The sequence below is a fragment of the Mugil cephalus genome, chromosome 11, assembly GCF_022458985.1.
Source record: "Mugil cephalus isolate CIBA_MC_2020 chromosome 11, CIBA_Mcephalus_1.1, whole genome shotgun sequence".
In the NCBI taxonomy this organism is placed as follows: Eukaryota; Metazoa; Chordata; class Actinopteri; order Mugiliformes; family Mugilidae; genus Mugil; species Mugil cephalus.
The window spans coordinates 8,635,231-8,659,171 of NC_061780.1; the positions used below are offsets into that span (position 1 = coordinate 8,635,231).

Below are 23,941 nucleotides of genomic sequence, written 5' to 3' on the forward strand. Positions count from 1 at the left end.
TAGGCTTAAATGCTTTTCAATTACCTCTCTGCTCATTGTAGATCTTACAATTTAAATGCACTTATCGCTGAATGAACAAAACAAAACACGATGGAGATTAATTTGATTAGATTTATTTTGTTGATGGATTTAACAGGGATTTTCAGTGGTTAGAACGGGAAAAATAACATTCAGATCTCGTGTGACATTAATGGGGCATTTCTCCACCACAAAAGCTTCCCAACCATACCAGTATATGTTGAGGGTTTGGAGACTCAAAAGAAACACAAAGGACCTTAAGAGGGAAACTATTTGTCATTGACTGAGAGGCTTGGCACACCTGGACAGGTTCCCAATTTAGTCCAGAGCAGAGCCTATATAGTGTCAATAACAATTAAAACGGCCTCAAGTTGTTTAAATAAATATATTGACAGAAAAAAAAAAAAAAACTTGAACAGAACGCAACCCATATGAGAGGACCAATCTGCTCGAGGCCGTTCGGGTAGAGAGACTGAAAAAAGAGAGAGAGATTCCTACAGAAATAAAGACTACATTTACACGTCAAGTAGATACAGCCTATCTAACCTTGGAAAAACATGCATGCCGTATAGACTATGAACTTGGATGATAAACCAGGTTACCTCCTTGGTACTTAAACATCACCCTATATAATTTTCTGCCTCTGTGCTCCTCCTGTTCATAACAGAAACTTTATAAGCCTACTGTATATCCACCCAAGCCTTTTAACAATTCATACTTGCCATGGATAGTGCCAGCTCTCGCTATCCATGCCTTTCATCCATACTACATCTGGTATCATGTACTCCTGTTTGTATCAGTGCTGCATGTATGCTTTATCTACGTATGGATTTATAATTTATCTGCTTGCTTCTGCCGCTCACTCCTCTTCCTTTTTCTTCCCCCCGAATAAAAAAAGAAAGGCCATGTCATGAATGAACACTCAGTTTCATGTGAAATGAGCTTCGTCACTGCGGTAAAAACAAAGCTTCTGATTTCAGGGTGCAATCCTGACCATGGCTCTTGACAGAAACTGCATCTCAAGACATTTTCTGGTTAAATGGTAAATAAGATATATGCTCATTCAGTATTTTTACCCTGTAGGTGACTCATAGGAGAAGAAAACTGGGCCAGGTCCTTTGTGTTTTGTGACCCAATGGCGCCACCGTTTGGACAAAAAAAATAAAAAATGCTTCATCGCCCGTTTTCTCTGGACAAAAGCAAAATATGACACACTGCTTACATTTTTAGTTATTTCAATTTTATTTAAAATGAGACTTCGAGATAATAATTCCTCCACACGTTTCGTTTTGTTACTGCATGATAAAAAAAAAGTCTGTATATTGATAATAATCTTATAAACTCTGGTGGTAACAAAAAAAATGCTACAGCTCCTCAAAACAGAAAATAAATTACATGTTCTTTAGATAATTGATAAATTACTATCCTTTTTTGTTTATTTATAAAATGCAATTTGTACTACAAGAGGATTAGAGACAAGACGGACATACCGAAATAAGCAAAACACACATCCATACACACACATATAGATCGAACACACACACACATCGCACAGAAACGCACCATCAGACTGTATGCAACAGTTATACGACAGTTAAATGTGAATAAATGCAGTCTACAACAACACTTATGATATCTCTACTCAGTTATAAGACATAAGCACCTACTATGTCCAAAGAAATCATAGACATTAAAACATATCTGACAAATATACAGATTCCTCACCTTTGACCAGGTGTTAATGTCAGGGTGGGAGGTGTGGAGAGGAGCAACATGTGAGTTAAGGAAAAAAAAAAAAAAACATTAAGGCAGGAAAGAGAGAGAAAGACAGAACATGGTACTTACACACATATACAGATATTACAACAGTGAAATGCAAAAATATTTACTTTTTAGCTCAAAGCAGAATGACAGAGTTTGATCCATACCATAGTTAACCTCGTTACAAGATTATCGGTCTCCTTGGGGTTTCCTCATTCATCATAGGACAGATTCAACATCTCTTCCCAAGAAAGTGATCATACAAAGATGTATTTAAAATGTTTTTTAAAAAAATACATTAACACAAATTCAAGGCCGTGCTCTATGTGTTCTTTTTATTAACAAATTGCATGAAATGAACAAAACCAACCATGAAGTTGTTCTGTCATAGTCCCTGGTAAAGTCAAGAACAGTTTATAGCTGGTTATCGAAATATTAGGCAGCAAGTTAACGTTTTACCATCAGACTTGATGAGGTTCACTAATTACTCTCCTAAAACTACAATGCTTCACAGTTTTAGCAAAGGAATTATTACTATTTTTTTTTTTTTTTTTTTGTAATATACATCAGTTTGACTTGAGCATCAAACACATTTTTGGGAATAAGCAGAAACCATCACATGGTTAGTTTATTCTTTTCACTTGATTTGTCGACAACAAGACAACTATAGAGCAATAACCGTGTCTGTTATTTAATAAGCAGCAGACCCCTTGGTTTAGTAAAAACAGAACTGTAACTTTTTAACACAACTCAAACGGGCCACTTAACACTCACCGAGCCCCAGTATGAGCTCAGTCACTGCTCCGTTACTGGAAATGATCATACAATGTTTGAAAGCACATGTTCTCAGCTGTGTAGAATGAAAAACAAAATCACAGATACCACAGCAACGAGAGCAGCAGCAGCAAATGTCTCCAAGCTTGTTGTCTTTTAAAAAAAAAACAAAACAAAACAAAACACTTTAAGGACTTAAAGAGGTCTGCATAAATGAACTGAATATAGACTGCTTAACATCCATGTGGGTGACATTTCTTGTTTGGGAAAAATCTCATCTCTGTCTTCCCACCCAGTTATATTTGGTCACTTACTGCCATTGTAACCCCACTCCTTTGGTTCATCTGTCCAAATACTGGATAAGAGGACACTTAAAGGAAATATTTTTGGCAAATAGATGAAGACATACGTAAATAAAATCCTTCGAGCTTGGCCATGGGCAGCCTCTGAAGATCAGAGGGGAACTCAGATTATGTACAGATCTCTTCCAGTAGATCTTCAGCACACATAGCAATACATGTACACATTTTACGTAGCACACATGACAATCATTCATTTACCATGTCATTAGTGGTATGCATGTCTGACTACATCTGATATAAGATCCCGTAAATTGGGAGGAATCTCAGCAACGGCTAAAGTTGCTGCTGAAGCACAGCCGTGTCTTCAGTGAAGCACCTTACATCACAACCTATCAGTCACAGAAATGAGCCTCCAAGAGTGGAAGTGACAGCGGATGCACCATTAAGCCCTGTGTGACACATTACGAACGAATAAGAGCAAACGCACAAAGTAAACTGAAGCAAGCTCAGTGGAAGAAGTGGTTCAATAGCAAACATAACCGCATATAGAGTACTGGTAAAAGGAACCGACTGCTTTCACAGTGTTTTACCTGAAGGTTCAGGAGAAAGTATCTAAACGTTAACTGATCACGTGTCTACTCTGGGCTGTCCATTTCAGCTCTTTTCACCTTTCGACCGCACGCACGCGAGGGCTGCCTGTCGTTGGCTGGTCAGTGCCTCTTGGCTCGCTGGGCGCTCTGGGTGCAGGAGGCGCAGCAGGCCGTCTTGTAGTAGGAGTAGACGCAAAGTCTGGCCTGCACCACCATCATACAGTTATGACGTCTGTCCCTGCAGTTCTCATCTGTCAGCAGAGAGGACGAGAGATAATGAGGTTGGCAGGGAGCAAAACCAAAACACACACACACACACACGAATGCCATGTGTAGTCATCGCACACACACACACACACTAACCTGGGACTTGCGGGCTGCAGGGTATCGTGTTGCAGATTTGCTCCTGCTCAGGTTTGGTGCTGGGATCACATTCAGGGCTGTGCTTTCTGTCTGGCGTCAGACATCGAACCTCCCTCATTTGCAGGCCCTTTCCACATGAACGTGAGCACTGAGGAGGAAGACAATCTTGGTGTAAATAACATTTCAACAATCTTCCAATAATCCCACTGAAGGTGTCCTCTGCATGTATCTTTAATCCTCTCATTTCTCACCGCGCTCCACTCCGTCGTGAACCACTGCGGCAGACACTCTCCCATCTCACACTCCTGGACGGCTGCAGGCTTGTCCAGATGAGCGCACTCGGTGGACGGCACGACGGTGAAATCACTCCCCATCTTCTGGACACAAATGATGTCTCGCCGCTGAGATCCACTCCCACATAGGACATTGCACTGGAAAAAGACAGGACATGAGTCAACCACTCAGAACCAGCCACGGACAGAGGGGCTGTGAGACACAAAGTGGAATTTAAATTACATCAAACCACTTTCTAGAATAAAAAAGTTTTCCTAGTTCTTTCCTTCCCTCTATCGTACCTGTGTCCAGGGACTGCTGTACCACATAGCTGATGCGACGCAAGGGCCCCCGTTACAGGCCTTCATCTCCGCCGGTTTTTCTCCAACACAGTCCCCTCCGTCTCCGCCGTCCCTGACTCCTCCTCTGGTGAGACACACCACTTCTCTCTTCTGCACCCCGGGGCCACACTGCGCCGAACACTGAGGACACAAAGTGGTTGATCGTGTTGAGGATTACCGCCGAGTGCAGGTGTGCGTTCCTTTGCTCACACACGCGTGCGTTAACTCACAGTGTTGGACCAGCCGGTGAAGTACCAGTTGGTCACACAGGGGCCCATGTTGCACTCCTCAGTCCCCTGTGGACGCAGTCTGGTGTTGCACTCCTTGTCATTCACCACGCTGCCCTCATCGCTGACACAACGCACACTCCTTGTCCTCCTCCCTACTCCACAGTCCACTGAGCACTGTGACAAGTGGAGAGGAGAGACACAACCGTGATAATTAAGTGATGAATTTGGACAACTGGTCGGGCAGCAGTGAAACATAAACAGATAAATAGAGAAAACGAATAAAGATATAATGGTAAAAACACAAAGGGGAACTGAAATAGTAATATTCTAACCTGATGAATGATTTTTTCAAAATGTGTGAGACTGTGATGGTAAAATTAAAAGAAGCTAAATGCAGGTGTTGTTGACCTACCGTGCTCCAGTCAGAGCCGACCTCCCAGTGGGAGCAGAGGCGGAGCTGGCAGGCCTGCGTTGACTCCGGAGGTGTGAGGTTGGCACAGCGCTGAGGGTGGACCATGGTGGAGCGGTTTCCAAAGCTCTGCCTGCACTGGAGCTGCCTCTGCTGCACACCGGGGCCGCACGACACGCTGCACTCGGACCACGCGCTGGCCTCCCAGCTGAGGCACACACAGGGAAGAGAGGGCAGTTTTACACCATTCAAGGTTCCCACCATTTAAAGAGTCTGACACAAAGTCTTCTCCAACACACCCCAAAGATTCTCAGTGGGGTTCAGGTCTGGACTCTGTGGAGGACAATCCATGCGTGAAAATGGTGTCTCATGCTCCCTGAACCACACTCTCACAATTTGGGCCACATGAATCCTGACATTTTCATCTTGGATGTGCCCGCGCCATCAGGTAAGAGAAAATCCACTGACGGAATAACCTGGTCATTCAGTATATTCAGGGAGTCAGCTGACCTCATTGTTTGTTCATAATGTTCCTGAAACAACTGCATCAACCCCAGATCATAGCACTGCCCCCACAGGCTGGTACAGTAGACACAACAGCAGACTTCATCTGCCTCTCTTCTTACCAGCTGATTTAAAAGATCAACTACTCATCCTTTTTATTTGCAAAAGCTTACTCCAGAGTTTATTTTTCCATTCAGTAATTGAGTTAATTACTTGATAAATAAATATATTTTGTATTTTATTTTTTTTCCCTCCACAAAGAATTTAAGTCACATCCTGCAGCAGATGTTTTAGAAGTGATAAAAGCTCAGCTGTGGATTTACTCACAATGGGGGACAGGGGTGTACGTTGCAAGGCTCCTCCTCTGGAACAGGTTTGGCTGCAGAGTCACACTTCCTCTCTGGGACTTCCTCCTCATTGTGACGGCTGACACACAGAATGACTCTGTACTGAAAACCTTCAGAGAGAAAAACAGAATGATGCAGATGTGGTTTTCGTGCGTTTGCACTTACACCCAACGGCCAGAGGAGGGAGACATCTCATCACACCATGCACTTTGATTCAGTCGATGAGTAGATTCTGACTGTGAGTATGTGTAGTAAACAAGGCTTATCAAAACTCGGACCTTTGCCACAGGATGCAGAGCACTCGGTCAGTTCTCCTCTCCTCCAAACAAACGGCGGCTGGCTGTCCAGTGGCAGGTCTGTGCGAGGGGGGATCCGAGCGTTCCTGTTGGGCGCGGATGCTCGAGGCCGTGACCTCTCAGGTGTCCAGCGGTCCGAGGATGGGGGAGAAAACAAAGAGGGGCCGGAGGAGGTGCCAAAAGAAGGTACCGAAATAGGAGGGGGAGCAGGAGGCTCTTCTACTGACACCGTGAAAGGACCTGGGAAAGGAGAAAAACATAGATGGATATAAAGGCAAAAGTGGGATGACGGGAAAGATGGGAGAAGGATTGCGAAACACAAAGAAGAGCGATAAGGAGCGAAAACTGGGGTAAACCATGTTGAAATATCGTGAATAGAAGAACCGGCGTGAGTCAGGCGCTAATGATGTCATGATGAGGTCAGCGTCTCATGACAGTAAACATGTGGAGTAGATAGCCTCCCATTTAGGTCACAAGCAAACACACAAGTACACACAAACACACTCGGAGGGTAATCCCTCCCATTTGGCCCACAACCGCACCCATCGTAATCCGCAAACACGCCAGTCACTCTCCCAGGATATGTATTACAGCGTTCCTTTAGTAATTTGGAAAGAATGAACCCTGAGATCTCGTGTTAGAGTTCCACATCGCCCCCTGACGAGATTCAGCCACGTTCCGCGGGTGGTGTCCCGCTAAGCTACTGTGCACAAACGGGAGAGATTGGCTCGGAGAGTGGAGTGGAAATGGCCTTACCGCGTAGGGGTGCCCTAGCTGGCTCTCGCTCCCGTGGCCTCTCCCTGGGTGCCTCTCTGGGCGTCTCCCTCTCTCTCTCCGGCAGTCTCGCCCTCTCTCCTTCCTCCTTCTCCACGGGGATGTAGTACTCATAGTCAATGCCCGGGTTCTCCTTGTGGAAAATGATCTGGAGAGGAAAACAGGTCGAGAGAAATGAATCTTCACGGATGCCCCACAGAGAAAAATGCGCTCCTGAGAGGTGAGAGGCCAGGATGAGCTACAGAATTTATACTCTGCCTCTGACAGGCATTAAGAGTCACAACCATGGACTCACATACTAAAAAAAAAAAACCCTCAGCCCCTGTACAGGACTGAATCTAGTCTAGTCAAGGTCATCTAAACTTCATTTTGTTTCTCTTGTAGGCTGGATGTTTTCCTCTCTATACCAAGATAACTGGTGGGGGTGGGGGTGGGGGTGGGAGGAGGGGGGTCCTTGTCTCCCTCGTTTGTGCTGACCTAAAAAAACATTCTGATTTGAGAGAAAAAGAAACAATGAATACTGGTGGCAGCCAGGAACAAATCTTGAAGTAACTACTGGCCGTAGCTAGAAGTTTAATTTGCCTTCCTCACCCTAAGCCAAGCCTGACAAACCGAGTCCGAGATGTCCTAATTTGGTTATTTCACAGTCAATTAACCCTTCTGATGCTAGTTACTGTCACCACCCTGAACTTTCATTTTTGGCATTTGAAGCCTTTCTTGTGGACATTGGAGCGGTGACAGGAAATGAGGAAAACAGAGAAACAACAAAGTCTTAACCCCAAGCATCGGGGGGTGCACCGAATTTTGTTTTTATTTTTTCTTTCTATAACAAATCCTTTTAACAAACGCAGCATTGCAGTGCTGTCTCCGTGACTATATACTTTGAACCTCCCTGTGTCTCACTTTGGTAGCCCCTCAAGCTTAAAAAATGCAGGTGATTCCAAAGGAGATCAAGATCTTGCTATTTTTAACCCACAGAAACTGAAGCTGCCCATGACTCCTGTTCTTTAATAAGATCTTAGCCAGAGGAAAGCGTTGTTATTATTAAGCCCCACATAGTCTGATGTGGCTCAGACTAAGCTTTGCTATAGCTGCCTTTATCCCACCATAATGCTGAAATAATGCAGTCTATCTGGAGGGTCTTGGCACAGAGCGGGAGAGCATAGCTCCAGGCTCACAGCAGTGATATAGAATAGTAAAATATTCCATGTATGCACAAGGGACCATGTGTCTAAGAGTGATGCTCATCATTGGGTTAATTCTGCCATGTTTAGAGGGTTAAAACAAATGCCTTCCTGTGCTCCAGTACTTACATATAGCTGCAGCTGGGTTGTGGTGGGCCCCGGTGCTCGGAGGGACTCGCCTTTCTCTTCCTCCCCTTCCGCTTGCGCCCTCGGCCGGGTGTAGGTGAAGATAGTCCCCCCCGCCTGGTACTCTCCTGGAGGGTCCACAGCCCAGCGCCCGTTCACGACTGATGCCCCTGTGCCGCTCCTCATGGCTGGAGAAAAGGAGGGGCGGAGGACAGGGATGTCAGTTGAGCTCTGTTTTTCTTTTCTTATTTAGGCCTTGTTTAGTCTGGTAAAGTCTCTGGAAACCCCCAAATTTGTTCACCGCCAGACAGGAAAGCACTAACTCCGGAGTGCTGTCTTATTAACAAACAGGAGGCTGCCAAAACAAACACTCCTGTATACATGTGTACATGTACACACACCACTGATTCCTGATGGGCTCTAGCAACGCTAGATTTATCTGTCCTGAGTTAAACAAAATCTACAGTCTTCATTGTAGCCAGCGGACACAGACAAGGGCCAGATCTCATTCCCAAATCCGCACACGTCTCGCCAACATTTCTCTTTCACTGGGGCTGGAAGGGGTACCATTCAGGCAACGTTTAACTGCATGTGTGCGCAACGTTTCTTCTGTCTGTTTCACCTCACCCAGGTAGTTGGGGCTTGCTCGTCTCTCCGTGATGTTGATCAACGTGGCTCTGGGGGGGATGTCCAGGATCTTGTGGTAACCAAGAGGAACCGTGACATTTTGGAAGCTTCCCGTCACCTTTCGACAGGAGGCGTCCCGCCCACCGCACACCCCACACTTGTCGATCACAGAGCTGGAGCCCAGTACTCCATCGCAGCCCTCGGTCTGGCAGGAGAAGAAGGAGAAAGGATGTGAGTGATGGGCGAGACAAAGACGGAAAAGTGGGGCAAGGGAACAATTAAGATGCCGGAGGACGGGCGGGGAAAGTGCAGAGAAAAGCTCAATCTGTTTGACATTTCACATCCACAGCTAGTGTTTATTTCACCGTTGTTAGTGCAAATTGGTAACTATTGCTTGCTAGATTCCTGCCAGAAGCAAAAGGGTGGAATGGGGGAGAAATCAGAGAGGGAAAACGAGACACAGAGGAAACGATTAAGAGGCTGTGAAACAAAAGACTGGAGACACTTTGGATGCCAGGCTTAAATCAGCCTCCAGACGTGAGACCAAAGACAGCCTGGGCTTTGTCAACCCCCGGCCAGGCAGGAGGGTCTCAGCCACCCCAAACAAAAAATCTTACACACACACACATTTAAATTCACTCACCAGACATCGTCCCTCTACGCACACATCATTGGCGCTAACGTTGAAGCAGGGCGTCCCGTCTCTGACGCGCTCCGCTTGACGGACGTAGAACCGATAGCCGGCGGGTCTGCAGGTCAGCTCGCACTGCTTATCTGGACCGACTGCAGCACAGGGACAGAGGACAGTATAAGATCACTGTACAACATGCATATTTTCTCTAAGTGTCTGTGATTGTGTGAAGTTTTTTTTTTCTCCCCCCGTCTGGCAAGAAGAGAGAGAAGACGCAGCTGGGCGATGAACGTCTTTCCATGTGGTCAGGAAACCGAGGCCAGACCACATAACACTAACTGTCAGACAGAGGGAGCGATCAGCCATTTCCCCTGCTGCTCGCATGTACGCGCTGCACCCTCCCAGGAGATCAGGAAAAGAGGTGTAAACGTTAGCCAGAGAGAGGTAAAGATTTATGAGTGCAACCCAACGGGCGCGCACAGCAGCTACATGCGTACGTGGAAAGAGAGAAAATGTGGGAAGAGACACGTGAGGAGGGCACCGCTCCGAGGAAGCGGAGGAAATGAAAGTCCTCCAGCGCCGAGAGAAAGGGAGGGCAAACTGACGAGCTGAGAATACAAAGAACCCCACAGAGGAGTCGGAGTGGGGAATAAACAAACAGAGTGGAAAAGTGATTATCTGTGATATGGTAAAGTACAAAGGAATAATTCACATATTAGCTGTGCAGCTTCTGTCCTCCATCAGTTGCATGCACTTCACTGACTCCAAACATTTAAAAAAAAATCCTTTTAATTATCTACAGATGAACATCAGTGCTGGTAGGTGTATTTTATGTGCATTTCTAGCTCGTTTATATTTTAGTACTGAATAAAGAGAGAATAGCTGCAGACAAATGGGTCATAGGGCAGTGAGTAGCTCCACTGTTTGTCATTTTCTTGGAGGAAAGACACAGGGCACGTCACAAAGCTTTAAGGCCTCTGGTATCGAGAGCATGCGTGTGTGTGCGCTGAAGACATGAGCTCACTGCATGAGTAAGGGGTCATAAATGAAGTTGCAGATGGGAGGAGGGTGGAGTCTCTGGGAGATCGGGGGTTAAAAGGAAAAAGATCTGCGCTTCTCAAATAGTGATTTCTCACAGAGGTAACCCTTTCAAAATTCTAGTGTCCTTCCACCTTCAAAGTCAGGAGCCCAATAGGAGATAGCTGAGAACAAAGAGGAAAGGTCAAATACCTGACCCCTGCTCTCACCTTCGTGTGCCCAGGAGAAAATTGAATAAATGTGTGGGTTGTAGTGAAGTGAAAGGGACTCATACAGTGGTGGAACAAAAGTCTTCAGACACCTTTAAAATTATACTCAATCTCAAATATTATCATGAAATATTTGTGGAAAATCTTTTTTTTGTGTTTCGAAAGGTGTGTCTGCATTAGACAGACACAAACAAATACAAATGATATTTATTTTGATTATTGTTTACAAGAAAAACTAACAAAACTGAATTCTTGACAGTTTCAATTCGTCAGTTCTCAACATTGTCAGTATCAAAGTCAACAAATAACAGAGAATGTGTTCAAAACTGGACAACAAATAAATAAACCACCACATCATCAGTTTAATATTTAGTACTCCTGCCATTAGTAGGCAGTAGAGTTCTAATCCTGACTGGCCTGTTCCCCACAAGTCTTTCACACTGCTGAGGGGTAATCTTATTATTAATAAGGGGTAATTACTCATTTTAATTCTTCTAAATTCTTTGGTTTGCTCTTTGAAACAGACCTTTTGATAATCCACCACAGATTTTCAATGGGGCTCATGTGCAGGGATTGAGCTGGCCACTCTAAGACCTGGATACTCTGCTCATGCAGCCAAGTTCTCCTGACCCTGGATGTGTGGCAAAGAGCATTAACTTGTGGAAACATCCAGTTTGGACCTCAACAGAACAGAGCACGTGCAGGAGGAAGCATGTGGGTTTGGAGAATGGCGCAACATTTGTTCAGTGTGTCATCACACACAGTGAGATGACCAACACCAGCAGCACTCATGCATCCCCAAACCACGATACTACCTCCACCATGTTTGACAGTAGGTACAGTACATGCTGGAGATAACGCTTGGCCTGGCCTTCTCTGTACGCCCAATGACACCGAGCTTGCCTCTGTCTCTTATTGATCAGGGGCTTCTTGACAGCCTTGTAGGACCTTAAGCCATGATCTAAAAGTCGACCATGTACAGTGCCGGTGGAACACTGGACACCAGTTTGGTTTGACCACTGCTGTTGGAGCTCCTGTGATGTCATTCAGCAGTTTTCCCTGCACATGTGGATCAGGATGAGGTAATTTCTTGCTGAAGAAACCTTTGGACGCCCAGATCTTGGCTCATCTTCCAAGCTGGATCCAACTGCAGAAGAATTGCATCTGCATTTCCTGGCGATCTGGTGGCAGCTGTACCCTTCCTGGCTGAAAATCTCTGTCTTAAGGCGTGCTTCCTGTGGTAGGTTCCTTATTTTAGCCATTTTTGTCTCTGAAGAACTTTCAAATGTACTGGCTTTGTATAAACACGAAGCACGGCAACAGGAAAATGTGTCTTTTAATAAAAATCACAGCCTTCATTAATGGATCACTGGTACCGAAATGACCCAAAACTCAAAATGTATTTTTATGGAACCAAGTTTTTAATGGCTTTTTAGGATTGGCTTGTTTAGTATTTTGTCTGTGACTGCACTAAAATAAACTGCATTTGAAGACCTACAACTGGTTCTTATGCTGACCAAACCAAAGGTGCAAAGAAAGATTGTTTTATTTCAGGAGTGGGGCAGAGTAAAGCGTTGCCTCTGTAGGCCTTTTCTCAAATTCATCTCTGTCAGTTTTGTGACTGACATGTAGTTTTGTGCCTCGGCCTTGAGTCGCACATCGTGATCCAGGCTTCTTTAAGGACTTTAAGGAGAGCATTTCAACTCCTCTAAGTGGAAGGAAGTTGTAAGCAACGGACTCCAACCGGATGATTATAACAGCACATGTTTGTAGGAAAATGAAGGTAATGCATAACTAGGTGCATCAGTTTGCTTATAAATACACTCTGGAAATGTAACACAGGTCCTTTGGGATACCTAAACATTGGCTTCAAGATATTTAAACTGTTTCTTTTTTCTTTTTTTTTTAAGACACTGGGGAGCAGTGATGGATTTAACAGGGAGGCAAATTTATCACAGCTTCATTTGCAGCTGGAAAATATATATATTTACGGTGGTTCTTATTATCTCAATGATTCCAAGAGAAATGGATCAAAAGACGTGGTGGCAAAAGCGTTTAGGAACAGTTTAGGATATATAAATAAAATTGTCCAAATATTGTTTGCAGAAGCATTATAAAAAGTCTGATCTATCTTTGTTCTTGCTTTATTCTGACGGTGCTTTTATCAGAAAAGGGAATCCAACATCACAATATTTCACTGTCTAATTTTATTCATCTTAATCTACAAGTGAATTCATGTGTTTTTGCTTGGGCAGAGCTACTGTGTAATAATAAGTCCTCCAGCATCGATCATTGTCCAAATGTGACCAAGTTTATTTTCCTGCGCCGCTAACGTCACTTGTTTGGAACCTCGGCATGATACAGTATGTGCAGAAAGCCAGATATATGGTACATATTTAGAAGGAAAAGAGGGAAGGGAGAGGAAAGGGAGGCAGCGTTCCCACCCTCTCGCTCTCCGCCCTTGTTCTCTCCATCCGTCTGTCATAGTTATCTTTGCGAGATTAGACTGGAGACAGTGACAGAAGAGAGGGGGAGCTAAAAGTGGGAGATGTGTTTCCACTCGTGTACTCTCTGCCTCCGTATCCGTCCGCCTCATCTCCCCCGTTCTGCATCCTCTCAGGTTAGTCTCAGTCACTTCTCGGCTCCTAATTATCTTATATTTCCCTCCTTCGCTTTCACTCATTTGATCGGCCTCTTGCTACCTCTTTCGCTTTGCCTCAGTCTCCGGTCTCATTCGCTGTCCCTCTCCGAGCTCAGTGCTCAGACAGTGGAATATATGTCGTCTAAATATACTTCCCCACTATCTCTCCATCTAAACAAACTCCAACGGTGGGGAGAGAAAGAGAGAGGCAGCAGGACAGGAAGAGGGGAGGATGGGTGTGCAGAGCGGGGGATGAGGCTTGAAAAAAGGGGAATATTCAAGTAAAACAACACCTGCACGTGCAGCACTTACCAAGCCATAGAGGCCCTGCCGTCATTAGCCTGGACTATCTTTTCTGTGGTTCACAACCGCGGTGGCAGCTTAACTGTTTAAACTTCCACTTCCAAACCGTAGGCCACAACGCTCAGAAGAACATACATAACGCGGCTGTCGCTTGGAAGGCAAAGCACACAAGCGACGAGCGGCAACATAAATACTAACTGGAAATTTATGTAGAAGTCCTAAACAGACGAGTGCAGCTGGAGCAAACCACTAATACACTGGGTCATGTCAAACACACTCCACTGTAGTGTATAGTGTGTTGATGGCAAGATAGATATGAACATTTGGGCTGTGGCCAGTGGGACCGGACTGAAGTAAACAGTGTGATACAGTTTACATAGCAGAGTGGAAAAGGATCATCTCCAGCCCAGATTGAGTTTGACCCAGATGACGTCACCTGCTTACAGCCTACAGTACTGTATCTACCTCTGAACAGAGCAGTTAATAAATATGACATCCAGTCATATTTATACAGTCCAAAAGCGTTTTCTGATCCCCATTTAGTCGTGAAGCTCCCTAGCAGAGCTTGACTTTATTTTCCTTCCTCTCGCCTTTCTCTCCCTCCGTCGAGCCTCTTCTCAGCAGACTTCAAGGACACGCCGGTTTAAAACAAGCAGGAGTGGAGCAGAGGGCAAGGGCGCGCAGCAGATAGAGAAAATTTAAGAGCAGCTCAGAATACCGTAATCTCTCCCTTTCCCCTTCGCAAACACGCAGGAACGGCGGCGGTGGGTGAAAGGAAAGCCCCCGTGTGTTTACGCAGACAGTTTGACTCCGGCTGATACCCCGGCGATGACTCCTGGTGCAAACACACAGAATTAATCATGCTGATCCTCCCCTGTCCTTTTAACTGCCCCCAGGCTTGACCAAAATATTAAAAAAAAAACTTGTGGTATTCCCATAGACAAGAAGGGCATCCAGCGGCAGTACATCTGCGTCTGACCTTTCACTCAGCTAATGGGAAAAAAATGTTATCCATCTGTTTTGTCTTGTGCAGTTTAGCAGGTCGCGTCAATTAGGTCATTTACAGTACACTGGGTGAGAGGCGGGTTACACGTACGGCGTAAAATAACTCACAGAGGCTTTTCTGTACGGTGGCATAGTGCGAAGTTACCAAACATCTGCAGAGCCAGATGACTGTATCTGTCATCCTTACAAGGGTCTGAAGTTTAGAGTGGAGGCCGCAGTAGCCAGAGGACGACTCCTGCTTCGAATTACATGCATTTGCAAACACCACAGATGCATGATGAACGGTGGGTCAGAATTTGGAAATAATCTACTTTGCGGGGAGCTGTGGCGTTAGGGAAGCAGCTTGGCTGGCTGAGGTTTCTTGAGCAAGAACCTGACTCTGAAATCCACTGGCTTTGAGAGCGCACAACACTATGTGAACGAACGGACGGGTCAAGTGGAGAGCAATCTCCCCCAGGGACCAATGTAGTATAAATTATTATTATTACTTTAATCGCGTGCATGAAGTTCTTATGGTGATGCATGAGCAAATAGTTGACATATACGTTATTATTGTCAATGTGCACTCAATATCAAACCATTCAAACAAAACACAATTTCAAATATTCATATTTTTATCTCTATTTTTTGTTTTAGTAACAAAGTGATCCATTTTGGTCTCACTAGTTGACTGATGGCAGCGAGCTGCACCGTTAGCTTCTCTTATGCTAATATTGTAGCATAAACATATTCTGCCTCTGTTTATCTTTATCCCGTTACTAAAATATGTTGAATACATGTTAATGCATATATAAAGAAATTTAAATTTGTATAAAAATATTTTATAAATTTTGGACCCCCCCGTTGAAAACCTATGATCTAAATGTTCCACTAGGTTCAGCAGCTAGCTGCTAACGTCTGGTGCTGAGCAGGTACAGGTTCTTTTTTACTGTTCAGTGCTTCGTGCTGCAACTGAAGGTGAATATGAGGAGAGCAGTGAGACTGAAGAACTTAACTAACCCCTTTATCCGATGCATCATAGGAAAATAATAAAATTGACTTTAGCTTTTAGTGTGTTCACTGTGTCTTGTTCGACTTTATTTCGGCAAACCCTGTTTGTGCATCAAGCCCTACAGAACCTGTGTTTTCAATTTCGTGCATCGCTGGACCAAGCGTGTAAAGTGTGTGTTGCGTCACGACAGAATAAAGCCGATGACCTGTCAGTTGGCTGAGTGCTGATCTCCGTGGAGCACGTCTATGCGCTCACAGTATGTGTGTGTCAGGGGCTTCAGCCAGCTGAGAGAATGATCGCAAGTGCAGAGAGGGATACACAAACGTCCGAGTGAAAACATTTTTACACGTATTATCTCGGCTTTATTCATCTGCAGCGTGGCCAGTAGACTCACTCTTTAAACACACAAAGGCTCAGGCACATATTTCAAAGCCTAATGACAAATGCTGTTGATACCATCTCACAGCTGCGCCTGCCTCCTCTCTTTCCCTCGGCCATTGTCTCACTCCCACGTTTGCGTTCATTTTTCCTTTCCTCGAAAACTCTTCAAATATCCAATGATTGTTTTGTTCTCTCGCTTTTTTCCCCCAGCGCTGGAAGAAAAATGAACTATTGTACACTCAACAAGAGAGTAAACAAACACTCTTAACCACACACTGACAGATACAAAGACATGTGCACGCACACGCCACGTCGCCTCCCTCTGCTCCCGCTGGTCATGTGACAAAACACTTGCATCGCATCACCTCTCACCTCCCTCTCTACGACTTTCTTTCTCTCTCTTTATCTCACCCGGTAGGAATCTGTGCTGAGTCGGAGCAGGGAGGAGAAGCTTGGCAGGAGAGGCAGGGAGAAAGGGAGATGTTGGACAAACGAGAGGAAAAAAGAGGGGGAAAGTGTTTTGTGCGAAGAATAAAAGCAGATTGGGTTCCAGTCATTCTCTGTTCCTCTTGACTCTCACCACCCTTGATGCAGCATGTCGATGTCGGCCTGCTCCAATGAGCGAGAGGGGCTTGCAGTGGGTTGGGCATGCGGTGGAGGCCAGCCAACGCGCACTCTTTCCAGAGAAACATTTTAGGTTTTTTTTTTTCATGCCACTGCTTAATTCTCCCTGTAAGCCTGTTACCACGCAGAAGCACAATGCAGCTAAATCGTAAACTACAGCGTGCGTTGACTCAGTCCTCACCCTCGGTGAAAGGTTCCCAGTTGTAGAGGCGGCCCATGAACTCCTGGGTGTTAAAGGCCGCGCACTGCTCTGCTCTGGAGTCCAGCGTACCTCCTCCGCACACCTGGAACACAGAGACAACAAGAGACAGAGGGAAAAAAGTCAGTGCCACATTGACCTGATGTGAAATCACCCAGCCATTAAACCGACGACTGTTTCTCTCCCGGTCCCCGGAGAAGTAAGGGTGGAGGAAAACAGCTAATAAATACAGGAAGAACTGACTTGAGATCATGGAAGTAAGCACCAACACTCTCTGCCATTATACAGAATCTCACACACATGTATTCTCCGCGGTGCTCCAGGCAGTCAGCGAGCGTATTAGAAACATATGGAAATGATAGATATTTTTGGAAGCGGCTGCTCACATAAATCCACCGTGGCTTTTCAGTGCATGACTACAGAGTGTTAGTGGCTGTGTGAGCATGTGTGCGAGAGTGTGTGTGAGCGCGAGCGTGTGTGTGTGTGTGTGTGTAAGCACATGTCCAGCTTGTGCTCCTTCAAGAAGAGTCCTTATGGAGCCATACGGTGGAAAGAGTTTCAGCATACCAGCATTTAAACGACAGCTGAAACATCAGGCAGACCCGACTCTGCTGGTTTATACTGCGCTGCCTATAACTCATAGAGCTTCGCCGTGGTCTTTAAGTACATTTACTATTTTCTCAAGCACAATACATGCTCTTTACTCCATTTAATGCCACAGAATAATGTGACACCGATCAAGCACAACATTATGACCACCTGCCTAATATTGTGTAGGTCTCACTTCTGCCTCCAAAACAGTTGTGATTCATCAGAAAATGGACATGGGCCTTCTGGGGGTGATCGTTGGTGTCTGGTAACAGGATGTTGTTAACAGCGTCCTATAGCTTGTGGAACAGGCTTGTTCCAGTGCATCCCACAGATACATCAGTTTGGGATCTAGTGAACTTGGAGGCCAGGTCATCAACTCGTCTAAGTAACATCCACACTAACTGCGAGCAGAACATTGAACTGTCATAAGATGGTCAGCTGTTACCAGTGAGTTGTTAATAGATCAATCAAATAAATAAATGAATTAATCTGTGGTTAAAGTTCTCAGATGGCTTCATTTGACCCAGTGTTTTATGCCCAAAGAATATCTCTGTGTAATTGACCAGATTCTCTCAGTTTAATGTTCTGAACCTTCATACAAAAAGTTCAGCCTCAATCAAAGGAGCAGCAGTCAGTTGGCTTAGCTTAGCTATAAACAGCTACAATAAGCATATGTTACTTGACCAAAACTAAAGTTGTCAGCTCTTGCATGGTGCACAGCTCTTCAGGGTGCTCAGATTGCTGCTGCTTCTGTGGATTTATTCTGCCTCTTCTGTCTTTCTCTGTCATTCTAGCCCGACTCCATGAAGTTGGGGGTGGGGATGGGGTGGGGTCAGGGGGACTGTCACCAGCTGTGGGACTCTTTGTTCATCTTGTAACTGAAGATGGTGTATTATGACTCTGGCTGTATAGTGGTTGGGGTCAATGAATTTGGGACCAATCACACATTTGGGACACTTCCCACATCTCAAACATGTGCTAAGTAGTGTGGAATTAGTTGAATACTCATGTACCTCTGCCTCCAACACTGCATTCACATTGAGCTTCAATCGGGCTATTATGTTCCAACAAAGCCACAATCCCGCTGCCTGGTGAGTTTACGGTCCTCTGATATACAGCTGGTTTCACACACAATCACACGCATACCACACACAGGCCTCTCGTGTTTCTGTGCAACTCTAATCTCTGTCAGCTCGACAATCTTCTTGTCTTTCACTCCTCTCTTTCTTTGATTTGTTTTCCCTTTTTTCTTTTTTTCTTTTTCCCTGGACCTCTCTTCACTCACGCAGCTGTCACAAACAGCTGGAAAGTTTCAAGTCGCTCATCTGTAGAGACGAGAGCGATGGGAATCATCACGTTAAGAGACACACACACACACGGAGAGATCAACGGTTCCCACGTGAACCGGCCTCAGTGACAATGTGTAACTAAAAGAATCTCATGGACGCACCGTCACAGCACGCACTCACATGCCCCGACCATCCTGAATGCATCACTTTCACGACGCCGTGTATGAGAGGGGGAAAGCATGTGGCCGTCATGTCACAAGGCGCTCGTAAGGGATCGTCGGTTGTTTCTGTTCTGCCGGAGTGTGAAACCAGCTCATGAAACTTTATCGGCCACATTTTCACAGACAGATTTTTTGTGTCGTTTGAGGGAACTTTGAGGGCGTGTGCCGGCCCATGAAGGTCAGCGCGCGTTTGTGACCTGATGTTTGAAAGGAACCCCTGTGAATCGGCCCGGATGTGTGTGTGAAATGCGGCTGGTGATGGTTGTAAATATTTCTGCGAGACATAAACACGTTGAGCCCCATTTTAAACTAGATGGTTTCTGTGTATCAGTGCATGCGCCTGTGAAACCATAAATGATGAGTGCACCCTCAACACACACACGCACATGAATGTAGTCTGCAGCTGTGTGATGCTTCAGGATAATAAAAAAATAAATATATATATATGTATAGGAAGAATTTATAGGAAGAAGCTCCATGTAAAAACGGAAAGAATGCCAGAACCAGTCAAGAGTGTGCATTCATGCATTTGATTGTAGGAGCGCTACAGGCCGAGCGATTCCCCTCCCAGGGGAGTTTAGGGTGTGTAAAAACATCGGGAGGCTAATGGACTGAATGGAGGGGGGATGGAGAGGGGGGGTGAAGTGGGAGTCAAAACAGAGAAGAGAAGACATGTTCGCCGGCGTTTCACGGATCCGGAGGAGAATTTGCGTGTTATTGCAGGGACTGGCACACTGCGAGTGTAAGGTTAGGGGGTCTCCTTTTAAAAGGGGAGCACGAACAGAAGGAGAGGGGAGGGGAGGAGTGACCGAGGGGGGAGACAGAAAGGGTCAACAATGGAGAGGGAAGAGAGAGAGAGAGATGGCTTCTTACGGAAAGAAAATACTTAGGAGGGGGAGTTACGTTTTCTATTTCAAATAAGTTTGGTTAAGACCTCTATTATCATCTGACTGCTTCTGTTTGTTAAACTTCAGATTAACTTGAGGACACGCCATGTTAACAGAACAACGGCCAAAACTAACATAATAAGAAAGTGGAATTCCCCAACTTATCCCAGTATCTCAGAACATCTCAGTAAATGGCCCAGGAAGGAGAAGAGTGGGAAGAACCGACTGCTACTGAGAGGCAGACTGACAGGGTGAAAGAGTAAAAGATGGATGGCAGCAGAGGGCAGGTGAAAGAAAAGTGAATGCAGCTGGTGAAAGAGGGACAGACAGTGTTTTTTGTTGCGGGAGCTGTTAAAGTTATAGATGTGTTTTACTGCCAGGGCGGAGGGACCCAGAGAGAAAAGGTCTGTGTGCAGCATAGGGGAGCATGTGAAGTGGTGGTGGTGGTGGTGGTGGTGGTGGGCGGGAGGGTGCCGCCAGAAGGCTTTCCTCTGCTCGCACACACACACAAAAATGCCACACACAAGCCTGATCACATATAACACTCTTAAGCGAAACACAAACTTCCAGACAAAACTAATGAGTTTGGAGAAGGAGCAGATTATGAGGGCGAAGCAGGAACCTTTCACCCCGTGTGTGTTTCTGCAGGGAGAGCTCAATTGACACGTCGCCGTCGTCCTGCTCGCCGCTCAGCTATTTGCCGTGCAAGTCTGCGCCTGCACAGGTGGTCGCATCACATCAATGCAGGTTAAGGCCGGCCGGTCATTCCTCAAGCGTGACTGCAACGCTATGTAGACAAAACAACTGACCGCTGGCCCCTGCAGCCATTAATCAACACGCAGCAGGACTAATCGCAGCACGCACGCACACAAGCCCGTGGCATGTGTTAATGTATATGTGTGTAAGCCCATGTATGCGTTTGACCCCGGTGATTAATATTCCCCTGGTTAATCGTGTGACCGCGGCGGTGTGGCTGAGCTTTGCGGGGCACCACCCAGCTTTCAGCCTTGACCCCAGAGGGAAGTCGTGGGTCCTCTGGAGGAAACCGCTCATCGATCAACTGCAAGGCAACAAGGAAAGGAGGAGGCCCCGTGCTGCGCACAACGCACGGCAAGAGACTGCGCTGTTGTTCTCAGAAGAAATGTGGGTCTGAGCCCCAAAGAAAAGAAAAGAAAAGAAACAAGGAAAGAAAAGAAAGCCCCAGTTTTAATCAATGAACATCCCAACAGCCCAGTTTCCATACAGCAGCTAGGAAATGACATTATAATCTGACAAACCAGTGCTTTTATTGCACAGCGATAACTCTAGATGTGCATAATAAAACCTGGGCGTGACAGGCAGAGGGCAGGAAGCCTTCATTCCTCTTATATTAATGATTGCCTAAAACTGTTGCTCTGTGACAGAGCTTTTACTGCATCCAACTCTCTGCAGCTCATTGTGACTTCTACACAGTTGTGGTCTCAAACTCTTCTGGAGTTTGACACGTCTGTTTCATTGTTTGCACTGAATCTTTGATATATAAAAATTTCATTATTTTAGATTTTGTGGAATGCCTTGATGTGAAGCAGGTCAACATTCATGGTTTCATTTTAGAGGGAAAGACTCATACTTCTCTCATTATCCTCTAATTGTAGGTGAGTGTCTATTTAACAGTCGATTTCAAGTGTGCAGCACCCGCAGATGTTCGAAATAAAAAGTCAAACTCCCTGCCAGTCGTGCACTGAAATGTCTTCGAGAAAACTCACGCATCCAGCTGCCTTTGCTTTGGATATAATAATATCTAGGAAGTTTTCTAAGTGTAAAGACTGAAACACAGGGGAAGAGCTTGTCAGACTCAGTCCAAAAGAAACAAAAATCTCGGATCAGCTCCTCTACAACTGACAAATTAAGATGTCATAACTCACGCTAATTCTGTGAAATCAAGCAAAAGCCGTCAGTGAGGAATCCACGGTTTGATTCAGTGTATCACTGCGGAAGCTTCACTACTTAGCTTCCGACTTGCAAAACTTTTTTTTTAGTTAAATTTCAAGCTTGCCACTCTAGTATAGGTTACATTAAAGACCTGCTAATTATTGAGCTTTAGAGATTGTGGTAGACAGATGTTTCATTCACTCTTCTCATTATGAGCTCGAAACACCAAAAGCCTTGAAAGGAACATGAAAGAAATAACTGAGGGAAACTCAAAGCACACAGGAGCTGATATAAACAGACAGCACCTGGTTTTTGCAGAAACACAGGTACTTCTGCTCGTTAAACGACTAAAGAAAATGAAGCACAATTCAGCCGGAATGAGTCCATGTGGTGTGTGTGTGTGTGAGTGTGTGTGTGTGTGTGTTCTACAATCCAACACATCTGGGCCTGTTTGTCACTTTGTGAGAACGGCAGTAAGCGTGGCAGAGCCTGCACACTGTCATTACAGCTGAGAAGTGTGGCTCCATGCTGCTAGTCGTACAAATATATTTCCTGTGTAATGACAGACTGTAATTAGATCATCTGACTGAAGCCATGGTAGCGCAGCTCGAGGAAAACAACACAAACACCTCAGGTTTCGGTTTTAGTTACACGGAATGAATGGCATTTTTCTGTGGGTAGTACAACAAATACATTTTGTGTACACAGTTTACTGAAGAGCGTAGGTTTGGTTTCAGAAGGGCTGGGCTGGACACCAACACCAATGAATATATCTAAACATTTTTAACCCTGTGGCATTTAACCTACAAGTTGCTCAGTTAGTCTAATGCATGCCAAACTGATATGTGTTAAACAGTATATTCAACGTTTTTCAGAGTTTATTGAGTATGTTTCCAGCCTCAGAGAGAAAATCTGCCTCACTGTTCCATCTTAGATTCCTTTCTTCTTCATCTGTTGCTGATCTAAAGGGCGTATTAGCTGATTAATTCTGTTATTTGACCAACAGAGAAAAAGTCATCAGCTATTTTGATTGTGGAAAATGGTGGAAATGTGGAAAATGTGCTGCTTTTCTTCACCATAATTCAACATGAACTCTTTTTCTTAAGATGCAGACAAGAGCGCTTTCAGTTCTTGTGTTAAACTTTATTTATTTATTTATTTTTTTAAGACTTCAAAGTTTCAGAATTTGCTGCTGCCATAATGTGACCTATTTTGCCTTCAGTTATTGCAGTAAGCTGATACTTTAATTATTACACAGGATGAGATGTTACAATCCCTTTTGCCAAGATCCGAGGCAAAATACATTTAGAAGCCCAGTCCATTTGAAAAAACGACCAGCAGGCTAGCAGTCAGCTACCAACTAGCAACAAACAAGAAGACACCAGCTAACTAGCCTAACCAACAGCAGAAGGCAGAGGCACGTCATTGGGGTTTTCAAGTGGGCACCTCCCTTCACCGATGTTTTGTTAAGTTAGGCTCTCGACACCTCAGGAAGGCAGTGTTCCACTGTCCTGGAGTCACCCCCCCTCATTACGCAACTGTGCAACTTTGTGACTTTCAACCAAGAGATTAGCTTAGCCCTACTACTAACTAATAGCATGCTCCCCAGCAAACACATTTCCTTCTTACCCACAGCCATTCACTTGCTTACTCTGCTGCCGGGGCCATGTTGTTTACTGCCACCCTCTGTCCTCTTCAGTGAATGCCCAGCTCGCACAGGAGGGCAATCGTGGATTTTTCCACAAATCCATGGAAACCCACCTCCACCGGCCACACATGGGTCCTTCACCCTCGCTACTCAACTTCTGCATATCTAGCTCCCTTGCGCTCATTAGCCTCCTCAACTCTGTCTCCTCACGGGACAGTCAATTCAACAAAACACACTACCTTCTCTACTTCCGACCACAACAGAATTGTTCAGCAACTGTTCAGTTCAATTACTAACATTTTTATCAAATAGCAGTAAAAGAACACCAACAAATTTACAATATTGTAGGTACAGGCACGATAAACTGACATTAAATGAGTGCTGTATGTCGAAGGTTGCCAGGGACCTCTGGGGTCACGAAAAGCTGCTCTTGAAAGCACCACAGAGACTACA

At 45.1% G+C, this 23,941-nt stretch overlaps 1 protein-coding gene across 2 annotated transcripts in view; it reads right to left on the reverse strand.

The window, feature by feature from the left end:
• Positions 1–1,236: 1,236 nt before the first annotated feature.
• Positions 1,237–23,941, reverse strand: part of adamtsl4 (ADAMTS-like 4) — a 32,997-nt gene continuing 10,292 nt past the window's right edge. For both annotated transcript variants that reach the window (XM_047598864.1, XM_047598865.1), the window contains exons 5-17: positions 16,924–17,026; positions 9,563–9,702; positions 8,920–9,124; positions 8,296–8,480; positions 6,965–7,130; positions 6,191–6,448; positions 5,893–6,022; positions 5,065–5,269; positions 4,653–4,826; positions 4,384–4,563; positions 4,060–4,239; positions 3,809–3,956; positions 1,237–3,696 (exon numbers count right to left, since the gene is read on the reverse strand). In XM_047598864.1, coding sequence (XP_047454820.1) covers positions 3,566–3,696; positions 3,809–3,956; positions 4,060–4,239; positions 4,384–4,563; positions 4,653–4,826; positions 5,065–5,269; positions 5,893–6,022; positions 6,191–6,448; positions 6,965–7,130; positions 8,296–8,480; positions 8,920–9,124; positions 9,563–9,702; positions 16,924–17,026 — 2,205 coding nt within the window. In that variant the 3' untranslated portion in view covers positions 1,237–3,565. The remainder of the gene's footprint in view (positions 3,697–3,808; positions 3,957–4,059; positions 4,240–4,383; positions 4,564–4,652; positions 4,827–5,064; positions 5,270–5,892; positions 6,023–6,190; positions 6,449–6,964; positions 7,131–8,295; positions 8,481–8,919; positions 9,125–9,562; positions 9,703–16,923; positions 17,027–23,941) is intronic.